Source organism: Triticum aestivum, chromosome 4A, assembly GCF_018294505.1.
Source record: "Triticum aestivum cultivar Chinese Spring chromosome 4A, IWGSC CS RefSeq v2.1, whole genome shotgun sequence".
Lineage (NCBI taxonomy): Eukaryota > Viridiplantae > Streptophyta > Magnoliopsida > Poales > Poaceae > Triticum > Triticum aestivum.
In genome coordinates, this window is record NC_057803.1 from 676,046,576 (window position 1) to 676,063,235 (window position 16,660).

Here is a 16,660-nt window from a genome sequence, read left to right on the forward strand (position 1 = left end):
GGGATCTGTGGCGTTGGCTACTGATGGGTCTTATAATTCTTCAGATGGCTCAGCTGGTTCTGGAATGATCCTCCGAGATGATAAAGGGGACGTTATCTTTGCAGCTTACCGCAAACTTTTCCATTGTAATGAAGCCCTTGAATCTGAGTTACAAGCAATCTGGGAAGGACTAAAGCTGACGGTTGAACACTCTAGTGCTACGATTTTACTTCAGTTCAGACTGTTCGGTGGCACTTAGAGCACTATCAGATGATTCCCTGGATAGATCGGCGTATGGCCATTTGGTTAGAGATATTAAGAGTTTTTTGAATGATAAGGTTGTTATTCCTGTTAAAATTCTCCGAGAACAGAATAGAGTTGCACATTATTTAGCGAACTTTGGGAGGGTCGGTGATAGTACAGCATGTTGGCTGGGGCAACCACCTCCTTGTGTCAGTGACTTAGTCGCTGAGGATTGTAACTCTGTCATTTTGGAATAATGTCATTTTGGAATAATAAACCCTATGATTCTTTGCAAAAAAAAAAACATAGTACCAGGCTACCAGCAATAGAGATACGGACTTTTCCGCTTATGGCTGGCTCTATATATACGGTGCCATCGGTTCGGTGTTTGGCCACGCGCGCACGGTGCACGTACGGAAATCTAAGAGCATGTCGTCGTCCAGGAGCAGCTCACCGGCGATGCAACAGATGCTTGCGCTGATGGCACTGTTTCTTCTCCTCTCCGGCGGCGTCCATGCGCAGGTGGTGCCAGCGGTGATCTCGTTCGGCGACTCGACCATCGACGTCGGCAACAACAACTACCTCCCCGGCGCCGTCTTCAAGGCCAACTACGCGCCCTACGGGGAGAACTTCCGGCGCCACAGGGCCACCGGCAGGTTCTCCGACGGCAAGATCGTCACCGACATCACCGGTACTACGTCGTTACACTTACATGCACAATCATGCATATATGTCCTGCAACTGACACTCAAAGTAGTATGAACTTGTAGTTATACTCGGTGTGTAACGTGTTTGGAGGTTGTTTCTGCAGCTGAAACACTCGGCTTCGAGGGCTACGCGCCGCCGTACCTCAGCCCACTGGCGTCGGGGAAGAACCTCCTCACCGGCGCCAACTTTGGCTCCGCCGCGTCCAGCTACTCCGACGACACGGCGGCCATGTATGTAAGTACAACGCCTATATCTTCATACAAGCTGCAGGTTGATTTGGACCCTACACGTACGACATGGACTGATGGACATGCTAAGTGTGAAGTGAGAAAAGCATCACATGCTGTGTGTATTTATCTGTAGGATGCAATCACGTTGTCGCAGCAGCTCAAGTACTACAAGGAGTACAGGTCGAAGCTGGCGGCGGTGGCCGGGCGGCGGCAGGCGCGCACCATCCTCGCCGAGGCGCTGTACGTCGTCAGCACCGGCACCGGCGACTTCATCCAGAACTACTACCACAACGCCTCCCTGTCCGCCCGCTACGACGTCGACCGCTACTGCGACCTCCTCGTCGGCATCTTCTCCGGCTTCGCCGACGTCAGTACTCCGACTCACCGGCCCATCATCACAGCATCTCTCTCTGCGCGTACGTGACCTTGTGGGTATGGACATATTGCAGGAGCTGTACAGGCTGGGGGCGCGGCGGATCGGCGTGACGACCATGCCGCCGCTGGGGTGCCTGCCGGCGACGATCAGGCTGTATGGCAAGGGCCGGAGCCGCACCGGGTGCCTGCCGAGGCTCAACCGGGACGCCGAGACCTTCAACCGGAAGCTGAACGCCACCGTGGGGGCGCTGGTGAGGCGGCGCGCGGGCCTCAAGGTGGCCGTCTTCGACGTCTACACGCCGCTCCGGGACCTCTCCGAGCGGCCCGCGGCGCAGGGCTTCGCGGAGGCGAGGAGGACGTGCTGCCGGACGGGGAACGCCGGGACGAGGGTGTACCTCTGCGACCCGGTGACGGCGGCCGGGATGTGCCGGAATGCCAGCAGCTACGTCTACTTCGACGGCGTGCACCCGTCGGAGGCGGCCAACCTGGTCATCGCCGAGTCCCTGGTGTCAGCGGGCATCGACTTGCTCACCTAGTAAGCGTGAGGCGTCAAGGGCGTACGTACTACGTGCAGCTGCAGATCGACGAACTTATCTGCCAACTAGTGTCAATTAATGCTTCCAATATGTCTCCTACTACAAAGTGTGAGCGCTCGTTGCTAGCTATGTAATTTGTCGAAAAGCATAATTTGTGGAAAAATGTATGTTAATTTATTTTTCAACTCAAGTGAAGCTCTCGCTTTCGGCTATATACCACTTTCTCCTTCCTTTATAGTACAATGTGTATTTCTTTCTGATAAAATTCCTTCTAATTTCTTGTAATTCCTTTTTTAGCCCCTCAAGAAGAAAGGAAAAGTATATCTATTCTAATTGTCTGTATCACTATCCCAATTTTCGGTATCCTTCCTTTCCTTGCCTAATTGATTAATTGCCGCCAACCAACGAATTAGCCAAGGATAATTTTGTCCTCATTTCTCTATAATTTTGTGCCCTGATCATCATGCCAAAAAAATACACCTTACATAAAGGAATGGAATGGATAGAGTAGGACAGAGGTAGTAGCTTTTTGTCTGGGAACTAACTGTTTAGCTCTCTTTGCATGGTTGCCTTTTGCTTCCTTGGGGAAAACTAGTATGCGATTTTGGATTTTGAAAGCATATACTGTATCCAGTAAAATCCAACATGTCCCTGTAAGGGATGTGTAGTTGCCATTTTGTCAAACGCACAAGGAGAGCATATCTAGTGCTAGCGTGGTCCAAGCAACGGCAGTATAACCAAAAATCAACAGAAAATTTCCCAAAAAAAACAGTAGTGTGGCTCTTGCACAAGTAATATATATGTTGTTATAAAGTTTCAACTCATCTCATACGCCGAGAAACAAAGGACAAACTTTAGCAAATAGCCCATAATCCGAAACCCATAGTGCTCTTAATTCTTTTCAAAACATTGGTAGGAGTGAAATAACAAAGTTTGGCCGAGGGAAATGTACACTTGGGCTTTGCCTAGGAAAAAGAAAAACGAGCTCAATTAACTGGTAAAAGTACTAGTATGAATCTCAATATGATACTATTCATAGCTGGATTTTTGTTCCTTGTTTCCAACATGTGATCGAAACTGAATCTGCATGATTGATATATATGTTGTGCCAATCTACATGACCTTTTTGAGAGCACCATGACCTGGGGGCACAGTAGCACCTCAAGCCATAAGATCACTAATAGATGTCTTCTCAATTGACACTGAATGGGAAATATAGCTACAAACCATATGCTTCCCAACTGCCAGAGGGAAAGGCACGGTGTGTTGCACAATAAATCTTCCCTAGAAGTCATGTCTCATTGTACTTCTCTTGGTTGTCTGTATATGGCTCAGGAGATAAAATTGGGGTTACTGCTCACATGACGGCGCCATCACATCTCATTTTGTCTTGCCAATTGCCATGCCTAGTAAGGGGCACCAACAAAGGTGAGGTCTCTCCTCTCTAGCTCCGGCCCGGGTTCTAGGCCTGGTCTCCCCACGGCGCCTCATTCCTCTTCAAATAAATGCCTGGGTGCTAGTGTCCTTTGGGTCACATTTCATTGGGTACCTTGGCATATATGTGGGATTTGGCCCTGAGGATACTCACACGTCTTCGAGAACCGATTCATGCTCTTCAAGGTGAAAACCATTGGTTTGGCCATCAATGATGGATTCCGCAACGATATTTTACGTACTTCATTCCCTTCTTGAAATCTACAAGGACATGGCAGTGTCCCATCTACCAGCCCCTAAGCCCCAGGATGAGAAGTCTTGCCAATTTATAAAACCCTTGATTTGTCCCTCTCTTTTTTCCATATATTTTTGCCATCTCCTTGTTGGTGTTTTATTGGAAGATGGTAACATATTCACTCAATGAAGGACATTGTAGGTGTTTTGACTTTACATTCACTCAATGAAGGACATTGCATTTTTTTCCTTCTACAAACCGATTTGTTCGACTTTGATGCATATGTCATATTGTAAAGTTAAATTGAAGGTTGTATCTTTACACTTGTCACGTCCATAGTTCCAATGATTCAACACAATGGACAGCCTAACTTAATTGATAACCCATGGTCCACTAACTGCTTAATCCATAATTCACTCTCATACAACTATGCGCCGGTGCATGAGCCGTACCAGTCCAACTTGTTGGATCGCTATGCCTATGCAGGTAGGTTCCAGGGCGTCTTCAGTGGTGCTATTGTGTGTTAACGATACCCGAACATGCAAGGCTGTACCATTAGTTGATTGGCACAATAAAATTCACTAGATGAACGACCTTGAAGTACGATGTGTGAATCTTATGCTTCAAACATTTATTAAACATCCGACTCCACAATTATTTATATATACTTGATGTGTGAAATTTATATGTAATTTTTCCCACAAAATAACCAATGTAATGCTCCCTCCGTCCGGAAATACTTGGCGTAGAAATGGATACAAATGGATGTATCTAGACCTAACATACATCTAGATACATCCATTTCCTAGGACAAGTATTTCCGGACAAAGGGAGTAGGTTTTAGCAACTGTCTCGTAGCATCATTAATAGGTTTTAGCAAGATATGTACTCCCTCTGTTCCTAAATATAAGTCTTTTTAGAGATTCCAATATGGACTACATACGGAGCAAAATGACTGAATCTATACTCTAAAGTACGTATATACATCCGTATGTAGTCCCAATTGAAATCTCTAAAAAGAGTTACATTTAGAAACGGAGGGAGTAATTTCTACTGCAAGACCATAACAAACAAAACAACCCGTGATCTAATTTGATAAATCTATCATACTATACATTCAAACTGAAGGTCATGTATTTACACAAGTCAGAACCATTCCAATGGTTCGACATATGGCTGTCTTAATTCACTGCTTAATCGTATACTCCCTCCGTTCAGAATTACTTGTCGCGAAAATGGATGTATCTAGATGTATTTTAGTTCTAGATACATCCATTTCCGAGACAAGTAATTCCGAACGGAGGGAGTGGTTCCCTTGTTTAATTGCCACCCGTCCAGCTTGTTGCATCGCTATGCAGGTAGGCTCCAGGGCGTCTTCAGTGGTGCTATTGTGTACTAATGATGCCCTAATTACCTACCTGCAAGGCTGTGCCACACTAACTGACTAAAAACAAGATGAACTTGGAGTAGAATTTATTAGATCGGCTACACACCAAGCATGGAATTTTAGAAGTACTTTTGGTAAAAGAAATTAAAACTTTGACAACAACTTTTCAAAAATGCTTCGAACAAACAAGCAAAAAATAATGTTTGTTTTCGACCAGTCAATCCATAAAAATAAAAAAGAAGAGTTTCATTGGGTTTGAGAAATTGTTTTGCAATATAAACATATGTTCAAGATGTGGGTGTCTTTTTCTTAAGACTGCCCAAAGTAAGTGCATGCTTGAATGGCCGTCATCCATGTGTCGACGTCACTGATTAATACGGGGTGAACCTTAACCATGGGATATACAGAGTACAGTTAATGGTTCCTAGTCTTTCGGACACGATCGATGTGATGCAGCAGCTGCCCAGATATGAACGGTTACAAGTGGCACCGGTCGCTGCGTACATTAATGTGCAACTTGTGCAGCCAGGCACTGCTCCACAAACATATTTGGCACTGCGGTTGCACATGCATTTTTCCTTAACAAGCAAAATCAAGCAGCTACTATAATTGTGATTTTGATGTATTGCTGAATGGCATTTCGGCCACATAATATGTGCAACTTGGTCAGAATAGCTACTATTCTAAAAATTGATATGTATCCGAATGTTGACTAACAATAAAAGATCGCCTAACTCAAAAAAGCAGATCGGCTAGGGCTTTCAAAGCATGCAAGTACGAGCTACATAATAACCCCAGTTGTGTGACATTTAGATAAAAAGAGCAGTTAGATCTTAAATCCAAAGTTAATGGACTGTACTTTCCAAGAATTGTAAAGTAGAGGAGGATGCAAACTTTTGAAATGTTGTATTCTCTCTGCATACATATAAGTATAAAAGTATTACAGAAAAACTATGCCCTACAAAATAAACATATTATTATATCTTTGTCCATCATATCCAGATACCTTAATAATAGGATCGAGAGGTAAGTATTGTCATTCATAAGTTTTTCTACTGTACTTACGTAACAAGAGAAGCATACATAAAAAAGGTTCTTCGGTGTGGTCACAAGCTCTACTAAATAGGCTGTGCAAACATATCAATATCTTAGTTGACCATATCCAATTGCTGAGTAACAAAGTTGAAATATATAATCAAGAGGAAACATTAACTCAAGAAAACTAAATTCAGAAATAAATTACCTGGAACTGCTGTATGGCACAAATAGCACTAACAAACCAAATCAAACTGTGATTCCATTTTTTGCGTCTGATATAATATATGAAGTTTCCTTAATTTATTTATTTATTGGACTTTTTCCTTCTTGGTGGTCTGCAATCTGCACAGCAAAGAAAATGATGAAGTTTACCTATGAGGTTACAAATTGCTTTATAAGACCATAAAAAAGGCAGGCGAGAAGAATGTATATTGAGGTCATTTCTATCTATTACAAAAGCAGTTTGATCACCCAAGCTGCCAAGCAGCTCAAAGCTGCAATAATGCAACACCAAATGTTTGCACTGGAACTGGTACAGTGAAGTAGTTAGTGCACATCAAGAATAGTTGTCTCAGTAACAGCAGTGCAGCAGCAAGAGATGCAGAGTAACATGTGCATGTCATGTAAAATATACATCAGTGGCTGAGTCTAGATAGATATAGCTAATATCTCTTGCAGACCGGTAGGAAATTGATAGTAACTGATGATAGCTTTACTAAACATAAACTGGTGACTACAACCATTTAATTTCTATAATTCAAACACAAGAATCTATATTTGGCCATGACAGAAGAAATGCAGTGGAAACATCCAGAATGGAGTCGACAGCTAAATTTGCACATGAATGCAGTATTACTACTTTGACTGGCCCAATTTATGTTTCGCAGATGCTACTTTACACTATCAAGACCTGACAAATGTTACTTTACAATATCTAAACCTGACAGATGCTACTTTACAACATTATCTACACAGGTAGAACTGATCAGAATTGCTTGTACAACTGCACTGCTTGAATAGCTAGGACTTCTTGAACAGAATTCTGATAAGACTGACCAAGAGCTGAATGGATATGTTCTAACTCCACAGTTCACGTCCAGCAGTACAGTAACCAAAAGGAGACCAGGAACCCATCCGGACCAATCACAGTTACATAAAATCCCTGATCACTGCTATGAAGAGGGCTGAATTTTTGCGTTCATTTGAACGATAACGTCTTTGAATGCCTCACAACCATCAAAACGCTGCCCTTTATTAGTCCAGTTTAACAATCTGTTGCGAAGATCGATTACAAAATCTTTATCATGACCCGCCTCATTCAGCAATAAATTTACACACTTCAGCACGTATGGGCCTGTCTTGGTTCTGAGTTGACTGACAAAATGACGACATGTATCTTCACATTCAAAGATCACTGCAGACATATCCTCAATAATGTCAAGCCAGCCAAAGATGAGACATGCACCACTTAAAGCCCGTCTTTCAGTAGAACCTCCACGACTAGATGAAAAAACATCATTGCCAGCCTGATCTTTCCTTTTTGTCTGCCCTTCCTTTGACTCCATAACCAGACCAGTGCTTGCGTAGTGCAGAAGCACGTTACAGTCTTGCTCACTAATACAAGCAGAGGACACAAGCAACATCCCTAAAGGAACCCGTAAATGCAGAAAATTAGGGCATGAGAGAGGGATATCTAATTGTTCTGCACCTTGCACCGGACTGACAGCACTTATGCGACACAACTTCACACAGCGATCATCAAAATCTTTGATAAGGGAACTGACAGGGTTGGTTGACACATTATCCCCAACTGTGGGTACTCGCAGTTTCCTCCTGTGATTTACTGTACTGGCATGGTGTGCATAACTTGGGCGTCTTTTGTTGTTCCTGGCCCAAGAATGTGATAACTCGACCATATTTTTAGCTAGCAACTGGCATTCATCAACATTAGAAGGGCATAATACCCACGAAAGGTAAAATGCTGCCCTCTGAGCAACACTGATATCGCTTATTGATTCAGCAGTTTTCTCCTCAGATAATACTTCTGATAAATAACCTTGTGAACCTTCCTGGTGAAATAGTAGAGCAGTGGCAAAATTGAACCAGATAGGGAAGTTCGTAATTGTCAACCTGCAGCACCACAGAGCAGGAGCAATTAGCTTTGAGTTGAACAGCATGCTAAAATATCTGGATACTATTGTTAGCATGTTAATAAGCATACCAAGCAGAACTGTATTTGAATTTGACCAATCCTTTTGATGGTTGTTTCTTGCCAAAGTGTGGCCCTTTTGGTGGTTGTGATTGTATGTTTTTCCATGAAGAGTTGTCGCTGCTTGTTTTACCCAAGAAAACCATAGCTTCTATGTAAGAAACAAGATCCAAAAATCGTCTGCATGATATGGGTCCAGTTAGTATGGCAAGCAAATCCCTTTGTTGGCTTGGGAAATAAGCATGTGTAAAGGGAAATTTCTGTCCCAGTTCCATGGATATTCCCCATCCCATAGGCTCGAGAAGAAGATCTATTACTGATGATACCACTGCTGTGCAAAGTCCTAGCACAGAACCCATACCCCTGCAATCAGAAATAATATACACGAATAAGTAAAAATTGTAAAAGAAATCTCCACAAACAAGAAGCCCAGAATGTGTAATGCATTAAGACAAGATGCAGAACCGTGTGGATCCCTAATAGTGCTGTGGGTATACCATTTAGAACAGGAGGAAGGAATGCTACAGAAGATTAAACAATTAACTCTCTGGTTAATAAAGTTTCCATTTACAGAAGATTAAATAACTAACAGATGATGAATTTTAAAATGATACAGAACATGAATCTGTTAATTCAGTTTTGAGGTAGTTTAAATCCAAGCTTTGAAGAGTTTACTTGGCCATGCACGTTACCCTATTTTCTAATAATGAATTTCAACTTTGCTAGTTGCAGGCTCAAGACATAACACTTTTAATTGTGCTGTGTGCAAGTTTAATTGCGAGTGTGAAAATGGTTCGAGATGCCAACTGACATAAACACAACAAACTCAGAGTCACAAACAAAAAATAGAGAAGCTAGTACAAGTATTATGAGGTGTGAAGTTACGTCGCAAGAAACCATATATGGAATAATGACCGCATCTCCAAGAACGCTGGTGGGGAGCAAACTAAGCATATTACAATCACACGCCATGCTACCCGATCATGTAATTCTTTTCTCAGACAAAGCAAAGGCCTTGTGATTGCTTCTCGTAGCATCTCTGAAAGATCATGTTTCAGAATTGATGGGTCGTAATGCCACAAAAGGGCCCTGCCACACACAAACGAAAAATGCAAAACAAATCAGTAAAATATGTAAAGGAATGGCAGGATTTTTTTTTTGTCAAATCAGGCAACAGGATAAATGACCACCTAATGTAATCACAGATAAGGTAAAAAAAATGCCAATAACTCAACATTGCACTACTCACAAAACAGTACGATTTTTCTGATAAGAGAGGGTTAAGATCGGTGTACATTTCTGGGATTCCAGTTGGACTTTAGCATATATTGCCTTATTATTCTATATCATGTTCGCAGCCAAATCACTACTAGAAGACAGCTCAACACAGACGAATATCACACAACATCCTTGAATCTAATGCTAGTACTATGTTGGTCCATGTATAACTGTCCCAAGCATACCTCGGCGGGATTGAGCCATCACTGGGAAGCACTTGATAAGATGGATGAGTTGTTACATCCAGAGAAATGGTACCCATCTCGCAACTGCTTTCTCCATCTTCTCTGTAATATGGCGAAGGAAAGAGACACTGGTAACGAGGGGATAACAGCGCCGTTTTCACAGCAGCATGCAACAGATCATAGGAATGCCCCGTAACTGCACAAAAGAAAGTCACAATACATGAACATCAACACAAACAAGTAACATAGTGTTAGCCTACAGCCTGAGGAAGTGAGGGGGCGAACACAAAATTTCATGAAGTGAGCACTGAATTGCAAGGAATGTAGATCTGAATGATTAACTATACAGCAGCCTCCTAAAGTTCGTTTGGAAGTGGCAGCATTGCAGTCTACTGCAAGCTATTCGGGGGGGACAAAGGAGGGGGGAAATCTCACCATCACGGCCACCCAATTTCTCGACGAGGGCGGCGCAGGAGCGGACCAGCTCGCGGCAGTCCCGGGGCGAGACGGAGCTCCCGACGCAGAGCATCTCGGCGCGGTCGTCGGTCCGGGCCACTCGGCACGTGGCCGGGCCGGAGAGCGCGGAGACGGCGGTGCGGACGAGGCAGTCCAGGCGAGCCCTATCCACCTGCAATGCAAATGCTCGCGGGGAGGGTCAGGGACTGCAGCGGTCGAAAACGGAGCGAGGTTAGAGGGGGATTGTTTACCTCCTGTGGGTCGAAGCACATGAGGGAGAGCGCGGCGTCGAGGACCCTGGTTCCGGAGGAGGCAGGGGCGGCGGCGCGGGGGTTGAGGGCCGCCGCGAGGGAGGATACGTTGGCGGAGAGCGCGTCGCCGGCCGCGGAGGAGGGGCCCGCGCCGCCGGGAGGGCGGGAGAGGTGGGAGGCCACCTCGGCGAGCAGGTGCGTGAGGTCGTCTAGGGGAGGAGGCGCCATTTTTGGGGGTTTGCCGCCGCGACGGCGACGGCGATGGCGTCCAAAGGTAGAGGGAAAATCCGAAGCCGAGGAAGGGAGAAGGGACAAGTGGGCTTTTGTGCTTCGGTTCAGCTGGAAATGGGCTTGGATTCGAAAATCTGTATGTCCTCGTCTTAAACTTGTGCCTTTGCAAGTTGTGGTAATAGTGTAGCAAGACATGAATTTTGTATTAAGACATAAACTCAGTTTTGCTGATCTGGGTGTATTATAGCTTAGTATAGAAAAAATATACAATCATGCCAACTAAATAATTAATTAAGATGGAGTTTTAGAAGTTTCACATTTGATAACTACTTTAGTAAGTTTGCTTGCATGCTTCTCATGATATTTGCAGGAGAACAAACCCACAAGTTCAAACCAAGATTTGCATGCAAGTTCAAGTCTCTTTGTTGGATTAAAAGATTTGTTTCTGAGGCCGCACTTGCAAAGTACATCGAATTGGTTGCTAAACTTGGTGGTCATGTTCAAATAGGGTGCATTTGTCATCCCTTCTAAATATTATGTAAATTGTAGTAACAGTAATAAAAATGAAGTTAGAATATTCTTGTCATATAATAATATGCTTACAAAAATAACTTACTTTTAAAACAAGTTAATGTAACTTTTAAAAATATTCACATGTTACTTAAAAAGTCATGCAATAAAAATAATATTGATGTATTTAAAAAATGTATATAGAAATTTAAAAAGTGTTCATTTGAGGATCCATAGCCTTGGGGTACAGTAGGCTATTAATTATTTTTTTCACACATTTTTTTCCCATTTAAGTTTATTCAAAAACCAAATTGACAGGTTGATCCAAGAACCAAGTGAGGCTAATTTTGTGGGATCTTCGAAATTAATCAAGATTTTTTGGGGTGGAGAGCTAGTAACACAAGGGGGTGGAAACACATGTCAAATCCATGCCAACCATGATCTTCGATACCATCTAATGCAAGGTTCCCGATCTTTACGATTCAACTAGTGGTATGAGGATGAACACGAGGGAAGCAAGTGTTAAACGAAGGGAAAAACTCAAATAAAGCATGATAAAGGGCCTGTTTGGGACTGCTCCGCCTCACCAAAATCAGTTTCACTCCACTAAATTCACTTTGGAGCAGTTTCATTCAGAAGTTGTAGCACTAGCAAAGGGAATGTTTGGCTTCCATCTAGCTCCAACTTCAAGAATGGGAAATTTGGTGGACAGGATCTATTTGATTGGTTGAGGGGGGAGAAACGAAGGGGTATCCACTTACTAGTGGCAGTGGTGGATAATTTCCACCCAACTCCAGCTTCTAGAGTTTTTTGGAGCACCCCCTGAAGAGCTTCATAAAAAACTGGAAGGTGTACCTGAGATTCTATTTTTTTTTTGCGGAGCGGCATATCGTGGAGCTACCCCGTTTGGCTTGTGTTTTCTGGAGCGAGCTGAATTTTAAGGAGCAGAGCAGTCCCAAACAAGCTCAAAGATAACTAGAAGAGCTTGAATGGCTCAAGTCCAATAAAACACACCCCAATATATATGTAGCCTTGAATCTTGGAAACCAAACCCACTCAACTCTTAATGAAACTAAAATCTCTTATGGTCGGTCCACCGATCCAATAGAACCCAATGAAGAGAAGATTGACAAGAAGAGGTCATGATGTCACTCTAACTAGATCCACTAGGGGATAGGTCTTGGGCACCCCACAAGGGGAGTATCTCAACTCTACATAAGGAGTGGAAAGAGCAATGCTCAATTATCTTGATTAAATTCTAGTTTAACCCTAGATTTGAGGAGGGAAGAGGTATATACAGTCTAAGGTGGAAAAGGGCATAAGGAGTAAGCTACAAGGGCTTTGCCCATATTCACATATAGGTGGACCCTAATACGTCTCTGTCGTATCTATAATTTTTGATTGTTCCATGCCAATATTATTGAACTTTCATATACTTTTGGCAACTTTTTATACTATTTTTTGGGACTAACATATTGATCCAGTGCCCAGTGTTAGTTTCTATTTGTTGCATGTTTTATGTTTCGCAGAAACCCAATAGCAAACAGAGTCCAAACGGGATAAAAACGGACGGAGAATTATTTTGGAATATTTGTGATTTTTGGGAGGAAGAATCAACGCGAGACGGTGCTCGAGGTGGCCACGAGGGTGGCCCATGCCACCACTCCAGGTGGGCGCGCCCCCCACCCTCGTGGGGCCCTCGTAAGGCGTTGATGCTCTACTTTGGCCTCAAGAAAGCTAATTTTTGGAAAAATATCTGAGCGAAGGTTTCAATCCAATCGGAGTTACGGATCTCCAGATATAAAAGAAACGGTGCCAGGGCAGAATCCAAGAATGTGGAAACAGAGAGAGACAGAGAGATAGATCCAATATCGGAGGGGCTCTCGCCCCTCCCACGCCATGGGAGCCAAGGACCAGAGGGGAAAACCCTTCTCCCATCTAGGGAGGAGGTCAAGGAAGAAGAAGAAGAAGGGGGGCTCTCTCTCCCTTGCTTCCGGTGGCGTCGGAGCACTGCCGGGGGCCATCATCATCACCGCGATCTACACCAACACCTCCATCATCTTCACCAACATCTCCATCACCTTCCCCATTCTATATTCAGCGGTCCACTCTCCCGCAACCCGTTGTAACCTCTACTTGAACATGGTGCTTTATGCTCCATATTATTATCCAATGATGTGTTGCCATCCTATGATGTCTGAGTAGATTTTTGTTGTTCTACCGGTGATTGATGAATTTCTATGATTGGTTTAATTTGCTTGTGGTTATGTTGTTGTCCTATTGTGCCCTCCGTGTCGTGCAAGCGTGAGGGATTCCCGCTATAGGGTGTTGCAATACGTTCATGATTCGCTTATAGTGGGTTGCTTGAGTGACAGGAGCATAAACCCGAGTAAGGGGGTTGTGGCGTATGGGATAAAGGGGACTTGATGCTTTAATGCTATGGTTGGGTTTTACCTTAATGATCTTTAGTAGTTGCAGATGCTTGCTAGAGTTCCAATCATAAGTGCATATGATCCAAGAAGAGAAAGTATGTTAGCTTATGCCTCTCCCACATAAAACTTGCTATAGGTCTAGTAAAGTGGTCAATTTTTTAGGGACAATTTCACAACTTCTACCACCAATTTTCCACACTCGCTATATTTACTTTATTGCTTCTTTATCTAAACAGCCCTTAGTTTATATTTACATGCTCTTTATTATCTTGCAAACTTATCCAACAACACCTACAAAGTACTTCTAGTTTCATATTTGTTCTAGGTAAAGCGAACACTAAGCGTGCGTAGAGTCGTATCAGTGGCAGATAGGACTTGAGAGAATACTTGTTCTACTTTTAGCTCCTCGTTGGGTTCGACACTCTTACTTATCGAAAGAGGCTACAATTATCCCCTACACTTGTGGGTTATCAATACCTTTTTCTGGCGCGTTACCGGGGAGTCATAGCGTGGGGTGAATATTCTCGTGTGTGCTTGTTTGCTTTATCACTAAGTAATTTTTATTTGTTGTTCTAAGTTGTTCTGTATCTTTAGTTATGGATATGGAACACGAAATACAAAAAAAAATTAGATGTAGTTGCTACTCCTAGAGATGGGGAACCTCCTAAAACCCTCGATGCTCATTATGTGAAAGGTATTATGCACTACTTTGATAATCCTGAGAAAACCCCATAATTATGTTATGGGAGACACGTTGGATCAACGTGAATACTTTAGGGATTATCGCTTGACACAAAAAGGGAAACTATTATGAGATCAAATTTATATGTTGCGTTGGTATGCTCGGGATCTATGCTTGAGACATGATTATATATACTTGTTGCTCTAGGATGAAGGTCCCACACCTTCCCTTTTCATGCAAATTCAATGATGATAAAACCTTGGCTTCTTATGCTAATGGTATATATGATTACTATGATGTGGAACAAATAGAAGAATTCGTTGCTTTTATGGGTGCTTATGAGATTGAATCTATGTTTAAAGAGTTTGAAGATTTTGATGATTCAGTTTATAGACCTAATTTTTTTGCTATACATAGATATTGCTATGAGAATTATGAATATAATCCAAAATATTGATGCATTTATTGAGGAAGTCTCCGCTGTCCAAGAAGAGACTAATATTTTGCAGGAGTCTATGGAAGAAGAAATTGATGAAACTGTGAGCTCATTGGATGAAAAAGATGATGAGAAGAGCGAAGAACAAAAGGAGGAAGAGCGGATTAGCTACCCGTGCCCACCTTCTAGTGAGAGTAACTCTTCAACTCATACATTGTTTAATTTCCCTTCGTGCTTACCGAAGGATGATTGCTATATGATTTTTATGATCACGTTGATTCTCTTGAGATATCCCTTTTTGATGATGCTTGCTATGCTTGTGGCCAAGATGCCAATATGGATTATGCTTATGAAGATGAACTTGCTATAATTCCTTATGTTAAACATGAAATTGTTGCTATTGCACCCATGCATGATAGTCCTATTATCTTTTTGAATTCTCCCTACCACACTATATCGGAGAAGTTTGTGCTTATTAAGGATTATATTGATGGGTTGTGTTTTACCACTACACATGATGATTTTGATAGATATAATATGCATGTGCTTGCTGCTCCTACTTGCAATTATTATGAGAGAGGAACTATATCTCCGCCTCTTTATGTCTCCAATATGATAAAATTGCAACAAACTGCTTATAATATGCATTGTCCTTTACTATGTGTGCATGAATAGTTCTTTTATGACATGCCGATGCATAGGTAGAGAATTAGACTTCATTGTTGCATGATATATGTTGCTTTGTGCTCACTACTAAATGCCAAATCATTGTTAATTAAAATTGGCTTTGATATACCTTGGGATGCGAGTGGATCCATTACTTGAGCACTATATGCTTAGCTTAATGGCTTTAAAGAAAGCGCTGCCAGGGAGACAACCCGGAAGTTTTAGAGAGTCATTTATTTTCTGTTGAGTGCTTTTATAAAGTTTAAAAACGAAAAAAATAAAGAGGGGAACCCAAAACTTTTCAAAAAGGAAAGTGAAAGTGAGAGAGACAAGCATTGTTGAAGTGGGAGAGCTCCTTGAACTTTGTTCATGCTCACGGAAACTTTGTGAATCTTAATTACAGAATTTTTTTATCAAAAATAATTATCCTCTTGTACAATTCCATTGTATTATAAAAATAATGTGCTAATGTTTGCCTTTAGGATGTTTACAATGCTTGCTGGTTTGTACGGTGTAGGACAGAAACTTTGGCTATAGTGCGCGATTTTACGTTGTTTACTGGAACGTCAAATAGTTCTGATTCCTTTTGAACTGTCTTTATATACAAATTGTTTATTTTTCCTAATTTTGGTAGAAATTTTGGGGTACCATAAGTACGGTGAATGTTCAGATTTCTACAGACTGTTCTGTTGTTGACAGATTCTGTTTTTGATGCGTAGTTTGCTTGTTTTGATGAATCTATCAATTTATATCAGTGGATTAAGCCATGGAAAAGTTATATTACAGTAGACACAATGCAAAAACAAAATATGAATTGGCTTGGAATAGTACTTAAAGTAGTGATTTGCTTTATTATACTAACGGATCTTACCGAGTTTTCTGTTGAAGTTTTGTGTGGATGAAGTGTTTGATCGAGGAGGTCTCGATATGAGGAAAAGGAAGAGAGGCAAGAGCTAAAGCTTGGGGATGCCCAAGGAACCCCAAGTAAATATTCAAGGAGACTCAAGCGTCTAAGCTTGGGGATGCTCTAGAAGGCATCCCCTCTCTCTTCAACAAGTATCGGTATGTTTTCGTATTCGTTTCGTTCATGCGATACATGCAAGTCTTGGAGCGTCTTTTGCATTTAGTTTTCACTTTTTTTATGCACCATGCTGGTATG

At 42.3% G+C, this 16,660-nt stretch overlaps 2 protein-coding genes across 4 annotated transcripts; one reads left to right on the forward strand and one right to left on the reverse strand.

Moving 5' to 3' along the window:
• Nucleotides 1–629: 629 nt before the first annotated feature.
• On the forward strand, nt 630–2,413 carry LOC123083062 (GDSL esterase/lipase APG). Its single transcript, XM_044505205.1, has 4 exons — nt 630–913; nt 1,034–1,164; nt 1,294–1,527; nt 1,610–2,413. The coding sequence occupies exons 1-4, from the start codon at nt 652–654 to the stop codon at nt 2,069–2,071; spliced, it is 1,089 nt and encodes a 362-aa protein (XP_044361140.1). The 5' UTR covers nt 630–651; the 3' UTR covers nt 2,072–2,413.
• A 2,616-nt stretch (nt 2,414–5,029) lies between these two features.
• On the reverse strand, nt 5,030–10,877 carry LOC123088047 (uncharacterized). 3 transcript variants are annotated; one of them, XR_006441651.1, is made up of 7 exons: nt 10,545–10,866; nt 10,273–10,465; nt 9,838–10,033; nt 9,260–9,463; nt 8,387–8,737; nt 7,222–8,295; nt 5,030–6,507 (listed from the first exon to the last, which is right to left on the reverse strand). XR_006441651.1 is itself a non-coding variant. In XM_044510199.1 (6 exons), exons 1-6 carry the CDS (start codon nt 10,770–10,772, stop codon nt 7,338–7,340), a joined length of 2,130 nt encoding a protein of 709 aa, XP_044366134.1. In that variant the 5' UTR covers nt 10,773–10,866; the 3' UTR covers nt 6,999–7,337. The 3 variants fall into 3 exon arrangements, 2 of the variants coding, with proteins under 2 accessions (XP_044366134.1, XP_044366135.1); XM_044510199.1 differs by lacking the exon at nt 5,030–6,507 and having other exon boundaries at nt 6,999–8,295; XM_044510200.1 differs by lacking the exons at nt 5,030–6,507; nt 7,222–8,295 and having other exon boundaries at nt 8,606–8,737; nt 9,236–9,463; nt 10,545–10,877.
• Nucleotides 10,878–16,660: the final 5,783 nt, after the last annotated feature.